Source organism: Leucoraja erinacea, chromosome 22 (genome assembly GCF_028641065.1).
Source record: "Leucoraja erinacea ecotype New England chromosome 22, Leri_hhj_1, whole genome shotgun sequence".
NCBI lineage: Eukaryota > Metazoa > Chordata > Chondrichthyes > Rajiformes > Rajidae > Leucoraja > Leucoraja erinaceus.
This window is the reverse complement of record NC_073398.1, coordinates 4,571,058-4,592,617: the sequence shown is the minus strand read 5'-3', so window position 1 is coordinate 4,592,617 and position 21,560 is coordinate 4,571,058. Positions and strand designations below refer to the sequence as shown.

General features: G+C 45.5%; 1 protein-coding gene across 3 annotated transcripts in view; it reads right to left on the bottom strand.

The window, feature by feature from the left end:
* The window catches only part of ints13 (integrator complex subunit 13), an 83,142-nt gene extending 72,835 nt beyond the window's left edge, over nucleotides 1–10,307 (bottom strand). For 2 of the 3 annotated variants that reach the window (XM_055652805.1, XM_055652806.1), the window contains exons 1-2: nucleotides 9,935–10,307; nucleotides 6,710–6,796 (exon numbers count right to left, since the gene is read on the bottom strand). In XM_055652805.1, coding sequence (XP_055508780.1) covers nucleotides 6,710–6,796; nucleotides 9,935–10,159 — 312 coding nt within the window. In that variant the 5' untranslated portion in view covers nucleotides 10,160–10,307. The remainder of the gene's footprint in view (nucleotides 1–6,709; nucleotides 6,797–9,934) is intronic. The other variant, XM_055652808.1, reaches the window with a different exon arrangement.
* Nucleotides 10,308–21,560: the final 11,253 nt, after the last annotated feature.

Here is a 21,560-nt window from a genome sequence, read left to right as displayed (position 1 = left end):
CATCAGCGCCTCAACTTCCCGAGAAGATTACAGAGTCCGTATGTCAAAGAGGACTCTCTCGAACTCCTATAGGTGTACAGTAGAGAGCATGCTGACGGGTTGCATTGAGGCTCGGTTCGGCAACTTGAGCATCCAGGAGCGGAAAAGAATGCAGAAAGTAGTGACCCCTGCCCAGTCCATCATCAGCTCTGACCTCCCCATCATGGAAGGGATCTATCACAGTCGCTGCCTCAAAAAGGCTGCCAGCGTCATTGCAAGCAAAAATATCCACACCATCCTGGCCACATCTCTCCGCTGCCATCAGGTAGAAGGTACAGAAGCCTGAAATCTGGTACATCCAGGTTCATGAACAGCTTCTTCCCCACAGCCATTGTGCTATTAAACTCGCCATCAAACAAACTCTGAACTATAACAGCCTATTGTACTTTATCTGTTTTTTTTTGTGTCTATATATATGGTCTATGCTATATAGACACACTGAACTGTTCTGTATTTATGCTTACTATATTCCGTTGTGCCACAGCAAGCAATAATTTCAGTACCCTATCTGGGACACATGACAATAAACTCTCTTGACTTGATTTGGATGAAAACATACAGGGCAAGATTAGCAAGTTTGCTGATGATACATCAGAGTCAGAGTCAGAGTCAGAGTCAATTTAATTGTCATTTGGACCCCTGGAGGTCCAAACGAAATGCCGTTTCTGCAGCCATACATTACACACAAATAGACCCCAGACACAACATAATTACATTTAACATAAACATCCATCACATAACTGTGATGGAAGGCCAAAAGAACTTATCTCTCCACTGCACTCTCCCCCCCCCGATGTCAGAGTCAAAGTCAAAGCCCCCGGCTGGCGATGGCGATTGTCCCGCGGCCATTGAAGCCACGCCGGGTGGTGCGAGGTAGCACACCGGGTCTTGGTGTTGGAGCCCCCGGTGTGCGCTCGCAAAGTCCCGCGGCCGTTCCAGCCGCGCGGGGCAATGGTGTTAGGCCCCGCTCCAGGAGCTCTTCGACCCCGCAACACGGGCGGGAGAATTCGCCGTTGCAGTAGCCCCGAAAAGCGGTCTCCCTCCAGGGAGCCGCGCGGGGTCGTCCGAGCCGTCCGCAGACCCGCAGTAGCAGCCTCCGACTCAGCAGCAGCAGCGGCAGCGGCAGCGCTCCTCCACCGCTCCGGTCTCGGCCAGCTCCGCGACGGCAACGGTGAGTCGGCACCAGAGTCCCCGGCTTCTTCCCGTTGGAGGCCGCTCCTCGTTGCGGCCTCAACGACACCTGAGACCCGACGAGAAAAGGTCGGGTCTCCAGTGCAGGGAGAGATTCAAAAGTTTCCCCCCACCCTCCCACCACAGCCCCACCCCCCCACACACACACCCCAACATAAAATAACAAAAACTACATAAAAACACAGACAAAAAATAATAAAAACGCGGACAGGCTGCAGAGGCCGCTGCTGGCCAGAGCCGCGCCGCCTACCGGTAGTTTTGCAGATAGTTAAGGTGATTGCAGCAGGATTTGGATCGATTGGCCAGGTGGGCTGAGGAATGGTAGATGGAATTTAATACAGAAAAATGTGAGGTGTTGTATTTTGGGAAGTCTAACATGGACAGGACCTACACAGCAAATGGTAGGCCTCTGGGTAGTGTTGTAGAGCAGAGGGATCTAGGAGTACAGAAACAAAGTTCATTGAAAGTGCCATCACAGGTAGATAAGGTGGTCAAAAAGGCTTTTGGCACATTGCAGGGCTCGAAATTAATGGTTGCCCGGGTGCCATTGACCTCTCAAAGCGCCGCCAGGCAACTAAACACAGAGTAATTTTGCCCTGCTTGGCAACCAGATACTGGTTTGTACCGAAGATAGACACAAAAAACTGGAGTAACTCCGCGGGTCAGGCAGCATCTCTGGACAAAAGGAACGCAACGTTTTGTGTCGGCGGTGACGGCTGTATTGCGTGGGAAAGATACTAGGTCTAGGTGCGGGGTGAAGAAGGGTCGCAGTGAATGACGGGCGCTGAACAGACGCCCTCCCCATCCCTCCCTCCTCCCGGCCTCGGCATGCAGGAGGGTTTGTTTTGAAAGTGCGCCGTTAGCGGCAAAGATCCTATAGCTAAAAGATCTTTGGTTAGCGGGTTTGCAAGCAGCGGCCCTTATCAGGGCGGGCGGGGTGCGGGAGGAGATGGAGCCGATGTCGCTCGTTGTTCAGAGCCCGTCATTCGCTCCGACCCTTCTGAAGCAGCTGCACCAAAGATACTGTAGCTATAGGATCTTTAAGCTGCACCGCTCCGCACCTTGCTGTTGGCTGGCGGAGGAGGGAGGCGGTGGCGAGGAAATCCCAACGGCCAAGGCAGCGGGGCGATGTTGCCGAGGAGCGCTGACCTTCCTTCCTCCCCACCTCGCCCCCCTTCTCTCTCTTGTACTCCCCCTCCACCCACCCCCCCTTATCCTGGGACTCCTCCTCTACATCCAGCACGGATCCCCATTCCCGCATCTATTCAGTCCTCACTGACATCTCTCCTGTGCTCAGCCTCCCCCATCGCCCCCCCCCCCCCCCCCCCCCCCCACCTCCAATCTATTCATCCTGCGCTGATCACCCTATCCACTTCTTGGTTCTTGGTTTCTTGGTCCTCCAAAATATTCCAAATGGAATTTAAACTGGAGGTGGTGAAGGGAGGGCTTAAGCCAGAAAGGGTTATTGGGAAAAAAGAGTTACTTTAAATTTGGTTGCATCTGGTTGGGTAACTATAGTAGGGTGGAGATTATTCCATGCTTTAATTGTGTGGGGGAAGAACAAATTGCTGTACACATCTGCCTTTGACACGTTATTACAGAATTCATTTTAACGGCAAATCAATGCTCTTAATATGGAATATCAGTACTGTAGTTATTTAATGAGCGACATTCACAACTATACGTACGCATATATGTTACCATGGTCCAGGATTTATCGACACAGGTTGATCATACGCTGAATAATTCAACCACATTTTTGTTTGGAAGTGGAAAGAACTAATCGAAATTGCATTAATTGCAATGTGTAAAAAGAGTTGAGATACTGTCATAATTTTGCTGCATGTCATTGTGGGATATATCATGTCTTAATTAGTGAATGTTTAGTTTGGGACTTTATTTGAAGCAGAAATAATATGTGAATGCTTCATTGAGTATAATTCCGACTGGTACCTACGCACTTCGTCCGAGCACATTATCACACGCGTCATGCAAGCCATCTTAAATGACCACCTAAACTGTCATTTAGCAACCTAAAAAGGTTGCCTTACTGGCAACAGGGGAAAAAAGTTAAGCGAGAGCCCTGCATTGGCCTTTATCAATCAGAGTATTGAATATAGAAGCTGGGAGGTCTTGTTGCAGTTGTATAAGACGTTGGTGAGGCCACATTTAGAGTTTTGTGTTCAATTTTGGTTACTTTGTTATAGGAAAGAAGGCGTCAAGCTGGAAAGGGCACAGAGAAGATTTACGAGGATGTTGCCATGACTAAACTATAGGGAGAGGTTGTGTAGGCTAGGACTCTATTCCTAGGAGCGCAGGAGGATATGGGGTGATGAGTAAAATCATGAGAGGAATAGATTGGGTAGATGCACAGTCTCTTGCACACTCCACCTATTATTGTGGATAATTGGCCTAAACGTCACACGTAGGAGAGATGCTTGCTGTGTTTTTAAAAACAGGTTATTTTAGTGATTGAAATTCAATTGCAAGTATATAGCTCCTTGAAAGTGGTGTCACAGGTAGACAGGGTGGTCAAGAAGGATTTCGGTACATTGGCCTTCATCAGTCAGAGCACTGAGTATAGAGTATTGTGTTCAGTTTTGGCCACCGTATTATAGGAAAGATGGTTTCAAGCTAGAAAGGGTGGGCAAGGAGGGTCGAAGAGCCTCTTTCCATGACTGAGGAAAATCATTGAATAAAATGAAGAAATTGGATGTTCCATCATCTTCAAGCCATGATCATATTGAATGGCGGTGCAGGCTCGAAGGGCCAAATGGCCTACTCCTGCACCTATTTTCTATGTTTCTAATGTTCAACACGGACATTGTGCTGGACTGTTCTATGTTCTATTCCATAACAAATGCTACAACAATATGCTATATTCTGTTTATAATAACGATATTTATATTCTTATGCATCAATATACATGTCATAAGGTCATGTGATAGGAATACAATTAGGCCACTCGGCCCATCATGTCTACTCCACCATTCAATTATGGCTGATCTATCTCTTCCTCCTAACCCCATTCCCCTGCCTTCTCCCCAAAACCCCTGACACCCGTACAAATCAAGCATCTATCTATGTCTGCCTTAAAAATATCCACTGACTTGGCCTTCACAGCCTTTTATGGCAATGAATACCACAGATTCAACACCCCCCCGTCTAAAGAAATTCCACCTCATCTCCTTCCTTAAGTAATGTCCTTTAATTCTGAGGCTATGACCTCTAGTCCTAGACTCTCCCATTATATCCAAGCCTTTCACTATTCTGTATGTTTCAATGAGGTCCCCCCTCATTGTTCTAAACATCAGCGAGTACAGGCCCAGTGCCGACAAACGCTCATCATAGTTCAACATACTAATTCCTGCGATCATCCTGTAAACATCCTCTGGGCTCTCTCCAGAGCCAACACATCCTTCCTCAGGTATAGTGCCCAAAATTGCTCACAATATTCCAAATAAAGCCTTACCAGCGTCTTACCGAGCCTACATGTTCTATGCTACTTCTGTCTCTCTGTGTGTAGCTACTTTGCAGCAACAGGGTTTTATCGGCATGGCAATGTGTGAGATTTAACGGCAGATGTTTGGCAGAGGTTATTTTAAAGATGCCATAATTTGTGGGGTTGTGGGTGGTGATGTATTTATGACCCACCCCTAACTAACAGGGTACAGATTTCATTGCTGAGGCTTAGCGTTTTGCAAGGGTGAAAGCTGAAGGCTTCTTCCCCCGAACGTCCTTACAGAACTAGCTGGGATTTGTAAAGTTTCCAGTAGTTCAGTTCAGTTTCAATTTATGTGTAGGAAGGAACTGCAGATGCTGGTTTAAACCGAAGATAGACACAAAATGCTGGAGTAACTCAGCGGGACAGGCACCATCTCTGGATAGAAGAAATGGGTGACGTTTCGGGTCGAGACCCTTCTTCAGACTCCTTTCTCTCCAGAGGTGTTGCCTGTCCCGCTGAGGTACTCCAGCATTTTGGGTCTATCTTCGGTTTCAGTTCACTTTAGTTTATTGTCATGTGTATCGAGGTACATTGAAAAGCTTTTGTTGCGTGGTAACCAGTCAGCGGAAAAACAATACATGATTACAATCGAGTCATTTACAGCGTACAGATACATAAGGCGATAACGTTTAAGGCAAGGTAAAGTCAGCAAAGTCCGATCAAGGATAGTCCGAAGTTGGCTTGTGTGATGGGCTGGCTTTAATTTCTTAATACTTGCTGAACTTATTTATTTTTCTGGGGAGAGTTTAGTATATTGTCATGTGGACTGAGGCATATGGTCAGCGTGGCCTGAATCTGTTCAGTTTAGCTTTATTACCATATATTCATCTTGAGAACATACATGGCATGATTAGCAAATTTGCAGATGGTACTAAAGTAAAATTGGTTAGTACAGTGTCAAGGGTTATGGGGAAAGGCAGGAGAATGGGGTTAGGAGGGAGAGATAGATCAGTCATGATGGAATGGCAGTGTAGACTTGATGGGCCAAATGGCCCAAGTCTGCTCCTACTTGTGGGAGAGTCTAGGACTAGAGGTCATAGCCTTAGAGTTAAAGGACGTTCCTTTAGGAATGAGATGAGGTGGAATTTCATTGATCAGAGGGTGGTGAATTTGTAGAATTCTTTGCTGCAGAGGTAGAGTCCAAGACAGTGGTAGAGATTTACGTAGTCTCTGAAATTTACATTGAGGTCAGAGTCGCATCCGAGACTAGCTTCAGATTCAGATTCAATTTTAATTGTCATTGTCAGTGTACAGTACAGAGACAACGAAATGCATTAATGCTTGGAGCCTGATAGGACGCATAACTCAAGCCATTATGGCACAAAGCAGGATAGATACAGGATAGATACTTTAGACACCATCACATGTTTTTCTTCGAGATAGAAGTTATTTTTCAAGTACATGCTTCAACATTTAGAGAGAGCTTCATCTTCAGGGAGAGAGGGGAAGCTCACATTCGGGGCAAGAGAGAGAACCTCACCCAGAGAAGGAGAGAGCGAGAACTTGGACCGTGGTGTGTGCCGGTGCCAGCCAGACAGGAGACTCGAATACTCAGATTATATTTTGTATTGTTACTTTGTTGATAGTTTTTCTGTATTTTACTTGTATTTTGCTTTAATAAAGTTATTTGTGCTCTTCAGGATGTGCTTTCTCCATTCATTGAACTGAATCTTTGAATCCTACATATGCTTTGTTACATTTGTGCATTGTTCCACAGTTATACTTATTTGTCCTCCTGAAATCTGTATCGTGGACATATGTATTCGGCAACTAATACATTTCCATCTGGTTTGCATCCCCGCCCGTGCCTAACTTTACTCCAATAATCCTTCCTTAGGAAAATGCCCAATTACTTCACAAACTATACTGGGCTCTTTTCCCTACTCTGGATCCTTGTGCTTCCATTATTAATTAATCCATTTTAATTCAGTATACAGCAAAAACATGTCTCAATGGACAGTTATTGTTACTTACCCTGGTTGCACCCATTAATTGCTTTGGAGCAACTGTTAGCAGCCTTTGATCACCAGATGTTGACATCATGCTGCTTAATGTTGCTGGCTGAGGTACACGGGGAAATTAAATAGAACATGTTTTATACACGATTTTTAATATCTTCAAAAATGGAATGCCAACATTCCAGGAAGCACACACAGTCAAATGCATATTTTGGTAGTGTTGAAACTATCAGTTGTCCTATTGTACCTGAAACTAATCAATTCATCCCACTCCCCGACCCACCTCCCCAAGAGACCCGTTAAATTTGCCTTCAAGTGTTATATGCAATTCGGTTTTTGATAGTTTTGAATGAGTGAATCACCTTTTACCAATCTTCCTGGCAAAGATTTGTTCTTAAAACAAAAACAAATCTACATCAATGCTTTACCAATTTTCTTAGACTATCAAGCCAATGAACTGCCTATTAACATTCTCGTAATATTTTCACACATATTTTTGGTGCATAGTTCAATCATGACCTGTCTTTAAACCTTTAGAGGTACAGCACGGAAACAGGCCCTTCGGCCTTCCGAGTCCGCACTGACCAGCAATCACTCCATAAACTAACCTCCACGCATTGGGGATCATTTTTAACTTACTGAAGCTACAACCTACAAAGCTGTATGTCTTTGGAGAGTGGGAAGAAACTGGAGCACCCAGAGAAGACCCACAGGGGAAAACGTACAACTCTATACGGACAGAACCAGTAGTCAGGATCGAACCCGGGTCTCTGGCGCTGTAAGGCAGCAACTTTAGCATTGCACCACTGTTCCGCCCTACTCTCCACTCTCCTTGTAAACGTTCTTCACCCAACAGTTAAAACCATTGCAATAATATTTGCAACATCCTTTTAGTATTCTGAAAAAGGCAGGGATGTTAGCCTCCAAGTATACATGTAAGTGAGCACTGCTTTCAATTACAATGCTGCACAGCAATTTCACCTTGCTGTAGCTTTTATAAAGACCAAACTGAACTCAAAACAACATGCATAACTTGTTTTTAAAGTCATGAGCAATGCCAGGGGAAGAAGCAGGAGAACATACATTAACCTGTATTAACAAGGATTACAAAATAGTTTTGTTGATTAAACAAGAAACTTTATTTGGAAGTTATTTAACTGATCTACACTCTGCTCAAAATAAAAATAAATCAAATGTACAAAATTATGCCTCACACATCAGCCATTAGCAGTACTGTATTTCTGTATCAAATACTGCTACTTGTCTGAAGAAGGGTCTCGACCTGAAACGTCGCCCATTCCTTCTCTCCAGAGATGCTTCGGTTTAAACCAGCATCTGCAGTTCCTTCTTACACACTAACTACCGGTACCTCATATTTAAGTAGATCATTGCTCTACTTTACTTTAAATTCTTAAAGGGTCAATCATTGCTCAGTTCGTAAACTACATTCCATTTCCCATTTAAAAAAAACTCAGCACTTAAATAATTATAACAGATAGTAGAGGCCTGTGCTATCCAACAAATGACAGCCTATTGAAGATGTTTCACAGTAGATTGATGTATCAGCAAGTTATCAACCAAAGGCGAGCAAAGTCTGATAAATGGTCTCAACCTTAATTTGGCTAACAATTTGAGTATAGGAGCAGGGAGGTTCTACTGCAGTTGTACAGGGTCTTAGTGAGACCACACCTAGAGTATTGCGTACAGTTTTGGTCTCCTAATCTGAGGAAAGAGGAAAGACATTCTTGCCATAGAGGGAGTACAGAGAAGGTTCACCAGACTGATTCCTGGGATGTCAGGACTTTCATATGAAGAAAGACTGGATAGACTTGGTTTGTACTCACTAGAATTTAGAAGATTGGGGGGGGGGGGATCTTGTAGAAACTTACAAAATTCTTAAGGGGTTGGACAGGCTAGATGTAGGAAGATTGTTCCCGATGTTGGGGAAGTCCAGAACAAGGGGTTATAGTTTAAGGATAAGGGGGAAATCTTTTAGGACCAAGATGAGGAAAACTTTTTTTCACACAGAGAGTGGTGAATCTCTGGAATTCTCTGCCGCAGAAGGTAGTTGAGGCCAGTTCATTGGCTATATTTAAGAGGGAGTTAGATGTGGCCCTTGTGGCTAAAGGGATCAGGGGGTATGGAGAGAAGGCAGGTACAGGATACTGAGTTGGATGATCAGCCATGATCATATTGAATGGCGATGCAGGCTCGAAGGGCCGAATGGCCTACTCCTGCACCTATTTTCTATGTTTCTATGTTTCTAACCCGAAATGGCGCCTATTCCTTTTTTCCCCCAGAGATGCTGCCTGACCAACGAGTTACTCCAGCTTTTTGTGTCTATTTTCAGTGTACACCAGCATCTGCAGTTCCTTGTTACTCATTCGTATCCCCGGTGCTTAACTTTTACCAACATTTCATCAATCATTCCTTGCCCTTCCCCCTAGATGTTGTCAAAACTATCACTCAGCCTTGGTAGATCAGTGCCTGGGCAATCGCCATGCTGCCAGAACACAATGACTCACAACACCAACTCCACTGACCACAACACTGAACATTTGTTCCACATCCACCTGCAGAGGAGACCCCTGCCCACTAGCACCTACCCAGCTTCATACTGACTCCCCAGACACCAGCCTACTGATCCCCATACCCAAACACTCCCTCCATTCTTCCCTCTGCCCAGAACCCAAACATCACATCTTCTATTCAACTCCCCAATCCCTAGCCCCAACCTCTTGCACTGATACTATATCTCAACTATCTCACTACTTTCCAGATCTTAGCATCTCCCTTGCCATAGAACTTAATCCCCCCGAACCAAGTCTCCACCGACATAACTTAAACTCTAGCCTTCCCCATCTCCCTTACCCAGCACCTCCACACTCCTTGACTTCCTACCCCCAGGCGGATGCTACTCCTGTTAACCCTCCACCGCAGTCTCTCATCCTAGATTCCCCCACCTCTGATTCATCACCTGGATCCTCCCTCCAGATCCTTCATCTTAGAACCCATAGCCCCTCATCCTAGATCCTCCCTTATCCCGGATCCCCACATTCCTTCATCCTAGCCCCCCTTCCCCAACTCCCTCATCCTTGATGCCCCTAACCCCCCATCCTAAACCTCCCACCCCAATCCTAGAACCTCTCTCATCCCAACCCCTCACCCTTAACCCCCTTATCCTAGACCTCCGTTTCCTGGAGCCCACCACCACCACCCCCCTCCCAGCGGCGCCTCTCACCAGTTTCCTGGCGGGGAAGACGTCGTACATGATGCGGCAGTACTCCATGGCCGACTCCACGGCGCAGGTCCACAGTGACTTGGCGATGGGTGCGAGCGGGATGATGCCGGGCGCCCGGTTCTTGGTGAACATGTCGAACTCCACCGTCTGCCGGCACGACTCGCCCATGTACGGGCAGTGGTCCACCACGAACACCGTCTTGTGCGCCTCCGAGAACAGCTTCATCCTGACGCTGAGCGGGTCCCCTCGGTCCCTCAGTCCCGGTCACGGCCCGCAGTGAGGCGGCTCGGGCCTCCGTCGCCGGGCAACCGGCTGCAGATCCAAGATGGCCGCTCCGGGGGCGGTGACCAAAGATGCTCCTCTATAATCTGTGGCGGTGACTGGGGTCGAGCGGCCGCGCGCACGTCAAGGGGGCGGGGGGTGCGCACCTCTTGGTTGAAGAGGCGCGCATGTAGCACGGAGCGGGGGGCGCGCACCACTTGAAGCGGAGGCGCGCATGTAACACGGAGCGGGGGGCGCGCACCACTTGAAGCGGGGATGCGCATGTAGCACGGAGCGGGGGGCGCGCGCACCACGAAGCGGAGGCGCGCATCACTTGAAGCGGCGGCGCGCATGTAGCACGGAGCGGGGGGCGCGCACCACGAAGCGGAGGCGCGCATCACTTGAAGCGGAGGCGCGCACCACTTCAAGCGGAGGCGCGCATCACTTGAAGCGGGGTCGCGCATGTAGCACGGAGCGGGGGCGCGCACCACTTGAAGCGGAGGCGCGCATGTAGCACGGAGCGGGGGAGCGCACCACCTGAAGCGCCGGCGCAATACGCGACCGGCTCCTGGGAATTGCGCTGATTAATGTTTAGTTTTGTCCGAGGTACAGTGAAAAGCTTTTGTTGCTCGCTAACCAGTCAGCGGAAAGACAATACATGATTACCATCGAGACAAGTACAGTGTACAGATACATGATAAAGGGAATAACGTTCAGTGTAGGGGTCAGCAACCTTGTTCTGCATAGGGTCCAGGACCCATGTCTGTGAGCGGATGGCGGGCCACATCTATCACTATCTATCTATTTAACTATATTACTAAACCTCTGATTTTGGCCGACCGTACTGCGATTTCCGAGAGAACGCCGCCACCTATGGCCGTCATTTTTGGCCACCTCGCTCAGAGCCCCCCTCCGCCGTATGAGTGCGGAGTATTTTTTCCGTCGATGAAAAATTAGAGATATTAATGTTTTTACAAAATTCCCCATTCTCTCTGCTGCCCCTGCTGGCTACAGGGGGAGGGACTATAAAACCAGGAAGTGTCGTGCTTCACTCAGTCTCTGCCAGACCCAGGAAGTGAGAGGGTCTGGCAGAGACTGAGCTGCGAATAACACTGAACGCACGTCTACTCCACGGTAAGTCCCCTCGATGTGGCTGCAGCCATTTAAAAAAAATTTGTGTTCACAAAATGAATTTTGGTTGTCAGGTGTCTGCAGCCCAATTGTTTGCCTCGCCTGCAGCAAAATGAATTTTGGTTGTTGGGTGGCCAGCCCAATTGTTTGCCTTGGCTTGGCTTTTAAAATCGTTGCAACAGTTGAATGCCTGCCCAAGCATCCATAAGGCCCACAATGTCTATACTAGCCCTCTGGAAACCAGTACCTTCAGCCCGCAACACCCATACTAGTGCAACAGACAGCCCCGCCCACCCCCACTGGTGAGCAGTATTGGAATTGGTGGGGAGGTGGAATATTACGTTGGTGACCAGCCCTCCCGTGTAATGCTGGGACCCAACGGGTCCCACTTAGTCTAGTAATTAATAAATGGAGGTAATAATAATACATACTAACTAAATTAGTAATAATATTTACTAATAATACATACTAACTAGTGTGACACGACAGTGTTATTTTTCGCATTAATTTTCACATGTTTTTCAATTAGTTTTCCGCAGTTCCCAGATCCCTCACGTCCCTGGGACTGGCTGCATTTCCCAGGTCGCCTACGTGACCCGGGACTGGCTGTAGCGCCCAGGTCGCTTGCGTGCCCCAGGACTCGCTGCATCGGGCTGTACGTTGCCGACCCCTGGTTTAGTGCAAGGTAAAGAAAGCCAGCAAAGGATAGTCCGAGGGTCTTCAATAAAACAAAGAATATCACTGTGACTTGTTACTGTGACATTCAGACAGTAGTTCAGGACCATTCTCTAGTTGTGGTAGGATGGTTCAGTTGCCTGATACCAGCTGGGAAGAAACTGTCCCTGAATCTGGAGGTGTGTGTTTTCACACTTCTATACCTCGTGGCATGTGGGCGAGGGGAGAAAAGGGAGTGACTAGGTGAGACTGGTCCTTGATTATGCTGATTGCGTTGCCCAGGCAGCGCGAGGTGTAAATGGTCAATGGAAGGGCGGTTGGTCTGTGCGATGGTCTCGGCTATGTCCATAATTCTCTGCAATTTCTTGCAATCTTGGATGGAAGCACAAGAAACAGCATGCATCGGAATCTTGAGCAAAACAAAGTGCTGGAAGAACTCAGTGGGCCAGGCAGCACCTGTGGAGGGGATGGACCGGTGACAACTGGTAAATGTTGCTGTCGTGCGAACGCTGGAAAATCAAGACTCATTCACTGCAAGTCTTCTTCTTCTTCTATGTAGTGTTTTTTGGCGGTTGGCAAACAACTTTTTTGGTGCATTACCGCCACCAACTGGCATGGAGTGTGGATCAAACAACACCATTACATATACTAATAACCTATATCCTTCCGAACAAATTGGTTACTCTAAGAAAAAGCAACAGGATTTGATAGCACTTATATTAACTCCCTTGCAAAATATCTATCAAATCAAATTGTACTCTTTCTTTTCTGAACTGCTCACTCATCCGTCCTCTCTCCTCCTCATACCTCTCACAATGTACAATGACATGCTCTATTGTCTATTCTTGCCCACAGTATTCACATCTGCCTGTATTATGCTTGCCTATCATAAAAAGTGTACTGTTCAGACCAGTGTGTCCAAATCTAATTCTTGAAATTACTGTCCCCTCTTTTCTGTTTTTTCCTGCACATCTCATTTCTCCCACTTTCCTCTGGACTCTGTAGAACCACCGTCCTTTCCGCTCTTCCTCCCATTGATTATGCCATCTTTCCTTCAGTCTTTGCTTAATAATGTCTTTGATTTCAGTTTTACCTATGTTAATACTTAAATCAATCTTACTTCTTTTTGTTACCTCTTTTGCTACCTTATCTGCCATTTTGTTTCCTCTAATGCCAATGTGTGCTGGTACCCATAAAAATATGACTGTAAGCCCCATCATTTGAATTCTGAATAGTGTTTGTTGTATTTCAATCAAAATGTCTGGTCTACTATCTGAATGGCTGTGCTGTAAACTCTTTATTGCTAAACTTGAATCTGAACAAATAACTGTCCTTAAAGGCCTAGTATCCTCGACCCACTGTACCGCTAACAATATTGCAATAATTTCCCCTGTGTATACTGAGACCTCATTATTGATCCTCTTCCCTACTTTGATGTGAAATTCTGGTACAATAAATGCTACTCCTACTTTATCTACTGAATCTTTTGAGGCATCTGTATAAATTTGGACAAAACTGTAGTATCTGTCAATGTATTCCTGTATGATGACTGAATTATACATATGTTGTTTATCCTTGTTTTCCTGTTCTAATATTGTAAAGTCTACTGTTGCATCTGGAAGTATCCAAGGTGGAATTGAAGGTATTGGAACCGTTTGAACCACATTTAATTGTGCTATGCTGATTTGTAATGCTCTCTGGGTCATTTGTAATGCTCTCTGCGTCATTCACTGCAAGTGGTTCCAACTTGGTCTCCAGTGCATCCCCTTCGCTACATGCTTCAGTTAACAAGGCTTCAATTTCCCTTCATAATTGTCTGCCTCATCTTTAAAGAAACATTTTTTATGTATCTGAGGGGCAGCTTTTTCACAGTTTAGTTTTACACCAAAGATAGACACAGAATACCGGAGTAACTCAGTGGGTCAGGCAGCATCGCAGGAGAAAATGAATAAGTGATGTTTCAAGTCGGAACCCTTCTTCAAACTGAAAGATAGAAGTGGGGGAGGGGGGAATAAACGAAGGAAGAAAAGGCTAGAATACATCAGGACTGGCAACAGATGATCGCAGGAAAGGTAGAGCCATAATGGCCCATTGTTGGCTGGGGAAGAGGTGATATCAAGAGGGATACAAGGATGCGAACAGTGGAACTAGTAGGCCCACAGGGGGCAGAGAGGGGAGGGAATGTAGGAGTTACTTGAAATAAGAGAAATCAATATTCATGCCACTGGGTTGTCAGCTATCCAAGTGAAATAAGAAGTACTGTTCCTCCAGTTTGCGTGTGGCCTCACTTTGAGAGTGGTGGAGGCCCAGGACAGAAAAGTCAGTTTGGGAATGGAAGGAGGAGTTGAAATGTTTGGCAACCGGGAGATCACGTAGGCCAAGGAGGGACTATTTGTTCACAGGGTGGTGGATATTTGGAATGAGCTGTCAGAGGAGGAAGTTGAGGTAGGTACGATAACAGCATTTAAAAGCACCTGGACAGGTACATGGATAGGAAAGGTTTGGAGAGATAGAGGCTGGTGCAGGCAAGTGGGCCTAGTTCGATTAAGAAGTTGGGCTGAAGGGCATGTTTCGGTGCTGCATAGCTCTAGGAATGATATCTGTTGTCATTCACGCCCCTCCATGATAACGGAGTGCTCAACACTGACTCCAAGGCACTTTTGGGACATTTTCCTACCTTAAAGGTAATGTACAAATGTATCTCTAGGTGGCAATATGTGACTGATAATGGAAAGTTTGGAAATACCCAGCAGGCCAGGCAGCATCTGAAGAGAGAAAAAGTTTGCGTTCCAATCGTTCCTCTAAATGGGTCAAAGCTCCCATTTCAACGGCAGTTTGGGGATTCGCAATAAATGCTGGCCATGCCAGCGACCCTTAAAGAAAATAAGTTAAAAGAAATAAAAATGGGAAATGCTGGAAACATTCACGGGTTAGAGAGCATTTGTGAAATGAGAAGCAGAGTTGGAGAGGTTGCAGGTTGGAGATGTTTCATTTGGAGAAAGAAGGGTGGTTTTAAATTGGGAAAGACGAATAACAGTTAAGGAATATCTGTCAGGATGGAAGATGCCATTGGACACATAACTCATTATGGTACCAAGGAGGATAGCTAGCTTGACACATAATCACCTGGTGTTCTTAGTGATAAAATTATTATATAAATACATGTTTTACCATGGAAGCATGAGCTTCATCTTTGGGGAGAGACAAGAGCTTCACCAAGGAGAGAGAGAGAGCTTGGATCATGGTGTGTGCCAGTGCCAGCCAGTGCAGACAGGAGACTCAAATACACAGGGGGGCGTAAGAGTTATTTTGTATTGTTTCTTTATTGATAGGTGATAGTTTTCCTGTGTGTTACCTGTGTCTGCTTTAATAAATAGTGATTGTGCCCTTCACCATGTGCTTCCTCCATTCATTGATCCGAATCCTCGAATCCTGCATATATTTAATTACAGGCACTACATCCCAGTTAAAACATATGTGAGGTTGATATTTGTGGTGCTACAACTGTTTAATGATGGGCTAGGATAGGTGTAAGACGTGATACAAGTGTTTAGCATTTGTGTCAGTGAATTAATCATCTGTAGTTTCCTTTATTTAGTAGATACTGGTAGCACGGTGTGTAGAAAGGAACTGCAGATGCCGGTTTACACCGAAGATAGACACAAAAAGCTGGAGTAACTCAGCAGGTCAGGCAGCATCTCTGGAGAAAAGGAATAGGTGATGTTCTGGGTCGAGCCCCTTTTTCAGACAGTGATATAGACGGTGATGCAGAGTGATATAGAACAAACAAATGCAAAAAAGGAACAACAATAAAGGAAGCAGATCATGGTTAGCTGTGGTCGAGGTGAAAACGAGTTACAGACAATGAGACAACAAGACGACTTGGGTAGGGGAGGGATGGAGAGAGGGGGATTGCAAGGGTTACTTGCAGTTTGAGAAATCAAGATTCATACCGCTGTGGTGTAAGCTGCCCCAAGCGAAATATGAGGTGCTGTTCCTCCAATTTGCGATGGCCTCACAATGGAGGAGGCCCAGGACAGAAATGTCAGTGTGGGAATGAGAAGGGGAATTAAAGAATTTGGCATGGGTGGTGAGAGCAGGTATTGAGGGAGAAGGGGGGAACACCAGAACAAACTGATGAGAGGTGCCGTGGGCCTAACTCAATGAAACACCAGTGAAGGGAGGTACCCACTTGGTAACCCCAATGATATACCGGCACCTACATGATTAGTGTTATGTGCCTGTTATGTAAATGGATTACTATTGCATGTGGAGTTAGTTATTGTCCTATAGCAAAAGTATGTTAAAGCAATATAGATACGACTTTGGGCTTGGTTGAGTGCTTATCCTGGTATTACACCACAAGTACTTTGTGTTTTAATTGTAATTTAATTTTAATTATGTTGCTTAAATAATTTAAATTGTTTTTGAACAGGATGTCCCGTCCAGCATGGGTCTTGGCACATTGTTCCCTCAGAGACCTGACCCAGCCAAAATAAGCCAGGATGGCGCGCAGCCTCTCCCAGTGCAAGTAGCCACTGCCTGGACACAACAGTTGTGTGTTTAGTCTTTAAAATGTTGAGGTAACATTTTTGCTTGGCAGTGATTTTTTTTAAATATGTGAAATGTTTTTAACCACGATCGAGTTGTAGGCTTACCCTACGACTTAGGACAGCTTGGTGGCACAGCGGTAGAGTTGCTGCCTTACAACGCCAGAGACTCAGATTCATTCCTGACTATGGGTGCTTGTCTTTACGGAGTTTGTATGTTCTCCCCGCGACCTGCGTGGGTTTTCTGGTGCTGCGGTTTCCTCCCAAACTCCAAAGACGTCCAGGTTTGTAGGTTAATTGGCTTGGTATAATTGTAAACTGTCCCTAGTTTATGTACGGGGATCGCTGGTGAGCATGGGCTTGTTGGACCGAAGGCTGTTTCTGCGCTGTACCTGTAAACTAAACTAAAACTAATGACTGCTCTGTACTAGACTGCCTCCCACATCATTCCATCAGAAAATTGGGAGAACAGCACCGTACCAATTGATTAAGCATATTTACAACTGCCCAGACTTCACAACTGCAAATAATATCTCTGCTTTTCCCATTTATACTTCTAGGCCCCAATTTCATGTCTTTGCTTGCCATACTAATAGCACTTTTGTCTCTTTGCTAGCATGCAATTTCTCATCTCCTATCCAATTACAGCCTTGCGTTTCCTCTTTCTTCACCAACCATCTCATTTGTCTGCACCTTACAAGTTTAAACACTGAAAGCCCATTGACCTGCAATGTTAATTATATTTCTCCCCATTGCTACCTGACCAGCTAACAGGTCCACCACCGATTTTTCAGCACCCTTCGTTCAGGAGCCTTGGTCGATTATCCATTTTGCCGGACCAACAGAGGTCACATAATAATTAGCAATGTTACAACATTTTGAGATTTTAAAAATCAAGTCTTCAATTTATCCCATCAGATAAAGCATAAAAATAAGTTTAATTTGACACCTAATTCACTTTCATATCTTCAGTATTAAATACGTTATGGCCATTTTCATACTCGGAAATTAGCATCTTGGTCCCTATTGCTTTTCCATTGACTTAACACAAAAGCTGTGATCGAGGACAGTCAAAGGCCATAACTTCCTTAAAAATTAAGAGAACTAAAAGAGATTTTCAGTTATTATAGATTGAAGCATTCTGAAACAAATATGAAACAATCTTACTTAGATTACCTGAAATTAAAGCATATAATTAGTTAGTTACCCAATTGTAGCTAATTCCAAAATTCAATTACTAGATCTAAACATCTATCCATTTCCTAAGAAAAGATTAACATTTTTAAATAGCCTAAATGTCCAAAATAACATTCACACAATAATTCACAATATAACATGATTTTAAAATCTAATTGTCATAAATTTATAGGCCAAATGGAAGGAATTTAGTGTTTAATTGCTGTAAATTAATGGCCATTTAAATCATCTTGTGAGTGGGATTTTGTGGAACGCGCTGGTTTGGAACGTTGCAGTTGCGGTGAATTTGAACCCCATGTCGGCTTGAAAAATACTGCCGGTTCGGATGGGCTCCAAGTCACCTTCTCGCAACTTAAAATTTTGATTAGAGGCATCTTAAGAAGTACTTTTTTATGTAAAAATAAACAGCCTACCCTGCCTTGTCCCCTACGTGAGATCCATCCCGTTGTCGGCGTTCACGGCTTTAGAAGATGATTTTTAATTTAACAATTAAATTATCCAGCGCTAATTTTAATAAACTTAATGAAACGGCAGTCGAAGCGATTTTTCTTTAGCAACTAAACAGCCTAACAGAGATCGATTTGAATAGGCTGCAGAAAAATCGCATTTTAAACCCGCCCCCCTCTCAAAGGCACCAAAGTCACGCACACAGGCAGCGGCAGAACCTATAATAATGATACAACAATACACCTCTGCCCCACATATTATACCCCTCCTGTATCTCTAAAGCACTACGGACAGCTAGAAACTTGAATAAAATACTTATTAAATGTAAATTAAATGTGCTCTATTGGGCAACTTGGTCATCATGGGCTTCTTTCTGCATTGGATAGTTCTATGACTGGGACTAATCAATAACTGATTTTCAATAAATCAGCAGCGATCTGGTGTCGACTGAGAATGTATTGTCGGAGAGACACACGGAACCACATTCTCCATTCCACCAAGTCTGTTCCTATCATTAATCACTTAGTCACACCAATCTTACCTTAATCCCATTTCTGTTCTCCCCACAGTCTCGTCAACTCACCCTACCCCTTTTCCCCAAGTTTTACTGTTCGCCTACATACTTGGGGCAATTTACAATTGCCAGTAACCTCCAGAACTGCACATCGTTGGAATGTGGGTGGAAACTGGAGAACCTGGATGAAACCGACACAGTCAAAGGGGAAACGTTCAAACTCCAGAGAGATGTAGGTGTGCAGATGCAGTCGAGGTCAGGACTGAGCCCTGCTCTCTGGTGCTAAGAGGCAGCAGCTGTACCAGTTGCACTGCTGTTTGGAATCTGTTCAAACAATTTCCACATAGTTCTCAGTCCTTGATTCGGAGTTCTAGTAAAATGAGTTTAGTGAACACAGATAATTCAGCGATCAATGATATTTTGTTATTGCTTCATCAATAGGCTTCTATCATCATAAGATCAAAGTAGGATTGTTTGCTGAGAGTTGAATAATATTCAATTCAATTCTGACTATTCAGCAAATGTTTTCTGTCTGAAGATTGGTTCAGATCCGAAACACCACCTATTCCTTCTCTCCAAAGATGCTGCCTGACCCGCTGAGTTACTCCAGCATTTGTGTCTGCCTTTGATTTTACCAGCAGCTGCAGTTTTCTTACACACATGGTACAAGAGTAGGTCAGAGGCTGGGTATTCAATTCAATTCAATTCAATTTATTCGTCATTTGGACCCCTTGAGGTCCAAACGAAATGACGTTTCTGCAGCCATACATTACAAACAAATAGACCCAAGACACAACATAATTTACCTAAACATCCATCACATTGCTGTGATGGAAGGCCAAAAAACTTATCTCTCCACTGCACTGCCTCCCCCCCCCCGATGTCAGAGTCAAAGTCAAAGTCCCCGGCTGGCGATGGCGATTGTCCCGCGGCCATTAAAGCCACGCCGGGTGATGCAAGGTCGCACACCGGGTTCTTGATGTTAGAGCCCCCGGCGTGCGCTCGCAGAGTCCCGCGGCCATTCCAAGCCGCGCGGGGCGGTGCTGTAAGGCCCCGCTCCAGGAGCTCTTCAACCCCGCAACTCGGGCGGGAGAAGTCGCCGTTGCGGGAGCCCTGAAAAGCGGTCTCCCTCCAGGGACCCGCGGGCTCCCGGTGCCGCCGTCCGCCAGACCCGCAGTTGCAGCCTCCGAATCTCCGGAGGTCGGGCCGCAGCAGCGCTCCACCACCGCTCCACCCGCTCTGGACTCGGCCAGCTCCGCGACGGTGAGGTGAGTCATCGGCACCAGAGCCCCCGGTCTTCTCCTGTTGGAGGCCGCTCCTCGTTGCAGCCCCAACGACAACGGAGACCCGACAAAGAAAAGGTTGGGTCTCCCGTGCAGGGAGAGATTTAAAAGTTTACCCCCTCCCTCCCACCCCATCCCCACCCCCCCCACACACACACCCCAACAACAAAAAATAACAAAAACTACATAAAAACATAGACAAAAAATAATAAAAGCGCAGACGGGCTGCAGAGGCCGCTGCTGACGAGAGTCGCGCCGCCTACCTATCCTGCAGCAAGTCATTCCTTTTCTGATCATAGTGTATCACACCATATAAAAAATATTATGAATTAGTTACCATTTGCATGAATGAGTACACATTTAGAAACTGTTCAAGGAGCTTGACAACATCCAGGACATAGTACTCAATGAGTCATGCCCTATTTATAATCCATAATCTTCACTCCCTCCAGTACTGTGCATGATGTCTGCGGCGTTTACCAATGGCAGCAAACTAATAAGATGGCGTTTTGGCTCCTGACACGAAACCTTACCTATCCATGTCATAGAGTCTTACAGTCGTGGAACAGGCCATTAGTCCCAACCTGCCCACACCGACCAACATGTCCCATCTACACTAATCACACCTGCCTGCGTTTAGCCCACATCTCTCTAAACCTATCCTATCCATGTCCCTGTCCAAATGTTTCTTAAACGATGCAATAGTCCCTGCCACAACTACCTCCTCCAGCAGCTCGTTCCATACACCCACCACCCTTTGTGTGAAAATGTTACCGTACAGGTTCCTATTAAATATGTGTTCCATTATCTTAAACTGGTAGAACAAAGGCAGAACATACATGGGAACACTACCTCAGGCAATATCCTAGCTCCCTACCCAACCATACTGTGGGAGCACCTATACTAAACTGTTGGAAGTGGTTCCAATGGGTGACTCATCACAAGCTTCTCAAAGGCAATTAGGGCTGGCAATTAATACACCCATATCTCCCAAATCTCTCTTTCTAAGTCTCTCTGTCTGAAGAAGGGTTTCGACCCAAAACATTGCCTATTTCCTTCGCTCCATAGATGCTGCCTCACCCGCTGAGTTTCTCCAGCATTTTTGTCTACCCTTTCTCTTTCTATATTTATTTTTATTTTTCATACAGTTATATGTATCCCGAATCTTCTGCTGCAATGCCAGTATCCATTTCAGGTTTTTGGGTGTGAGTGCTATAAATATGCAGACACCTAGAGAAACCGCACATGAACTCTAAAGGGAAATGAAAATCAGGCAAATATGTTACAGGGATTGGGGAAGTTGTACCTGAACCATTTAGAGGAAATAAAAGTGAGTTAAGTCTCCAAAGCCTGAGAATATGTCACAGAAAACACTGTCAATTCATTTTCTCGACAAGGATAACTGATCAATAATAAATGTAAAGCTTAGTGGTGGATATGGATCTTTCCTTTCCATGTACCTGTGTGCAAATATCACTGTACACCTCTTCACCACTTAATATGGGCCATTGGAGGCCCTGCAGCAGCTTGGGGCTTAATTTTAGAATGGCACGGTGGCGCAGCAGCAG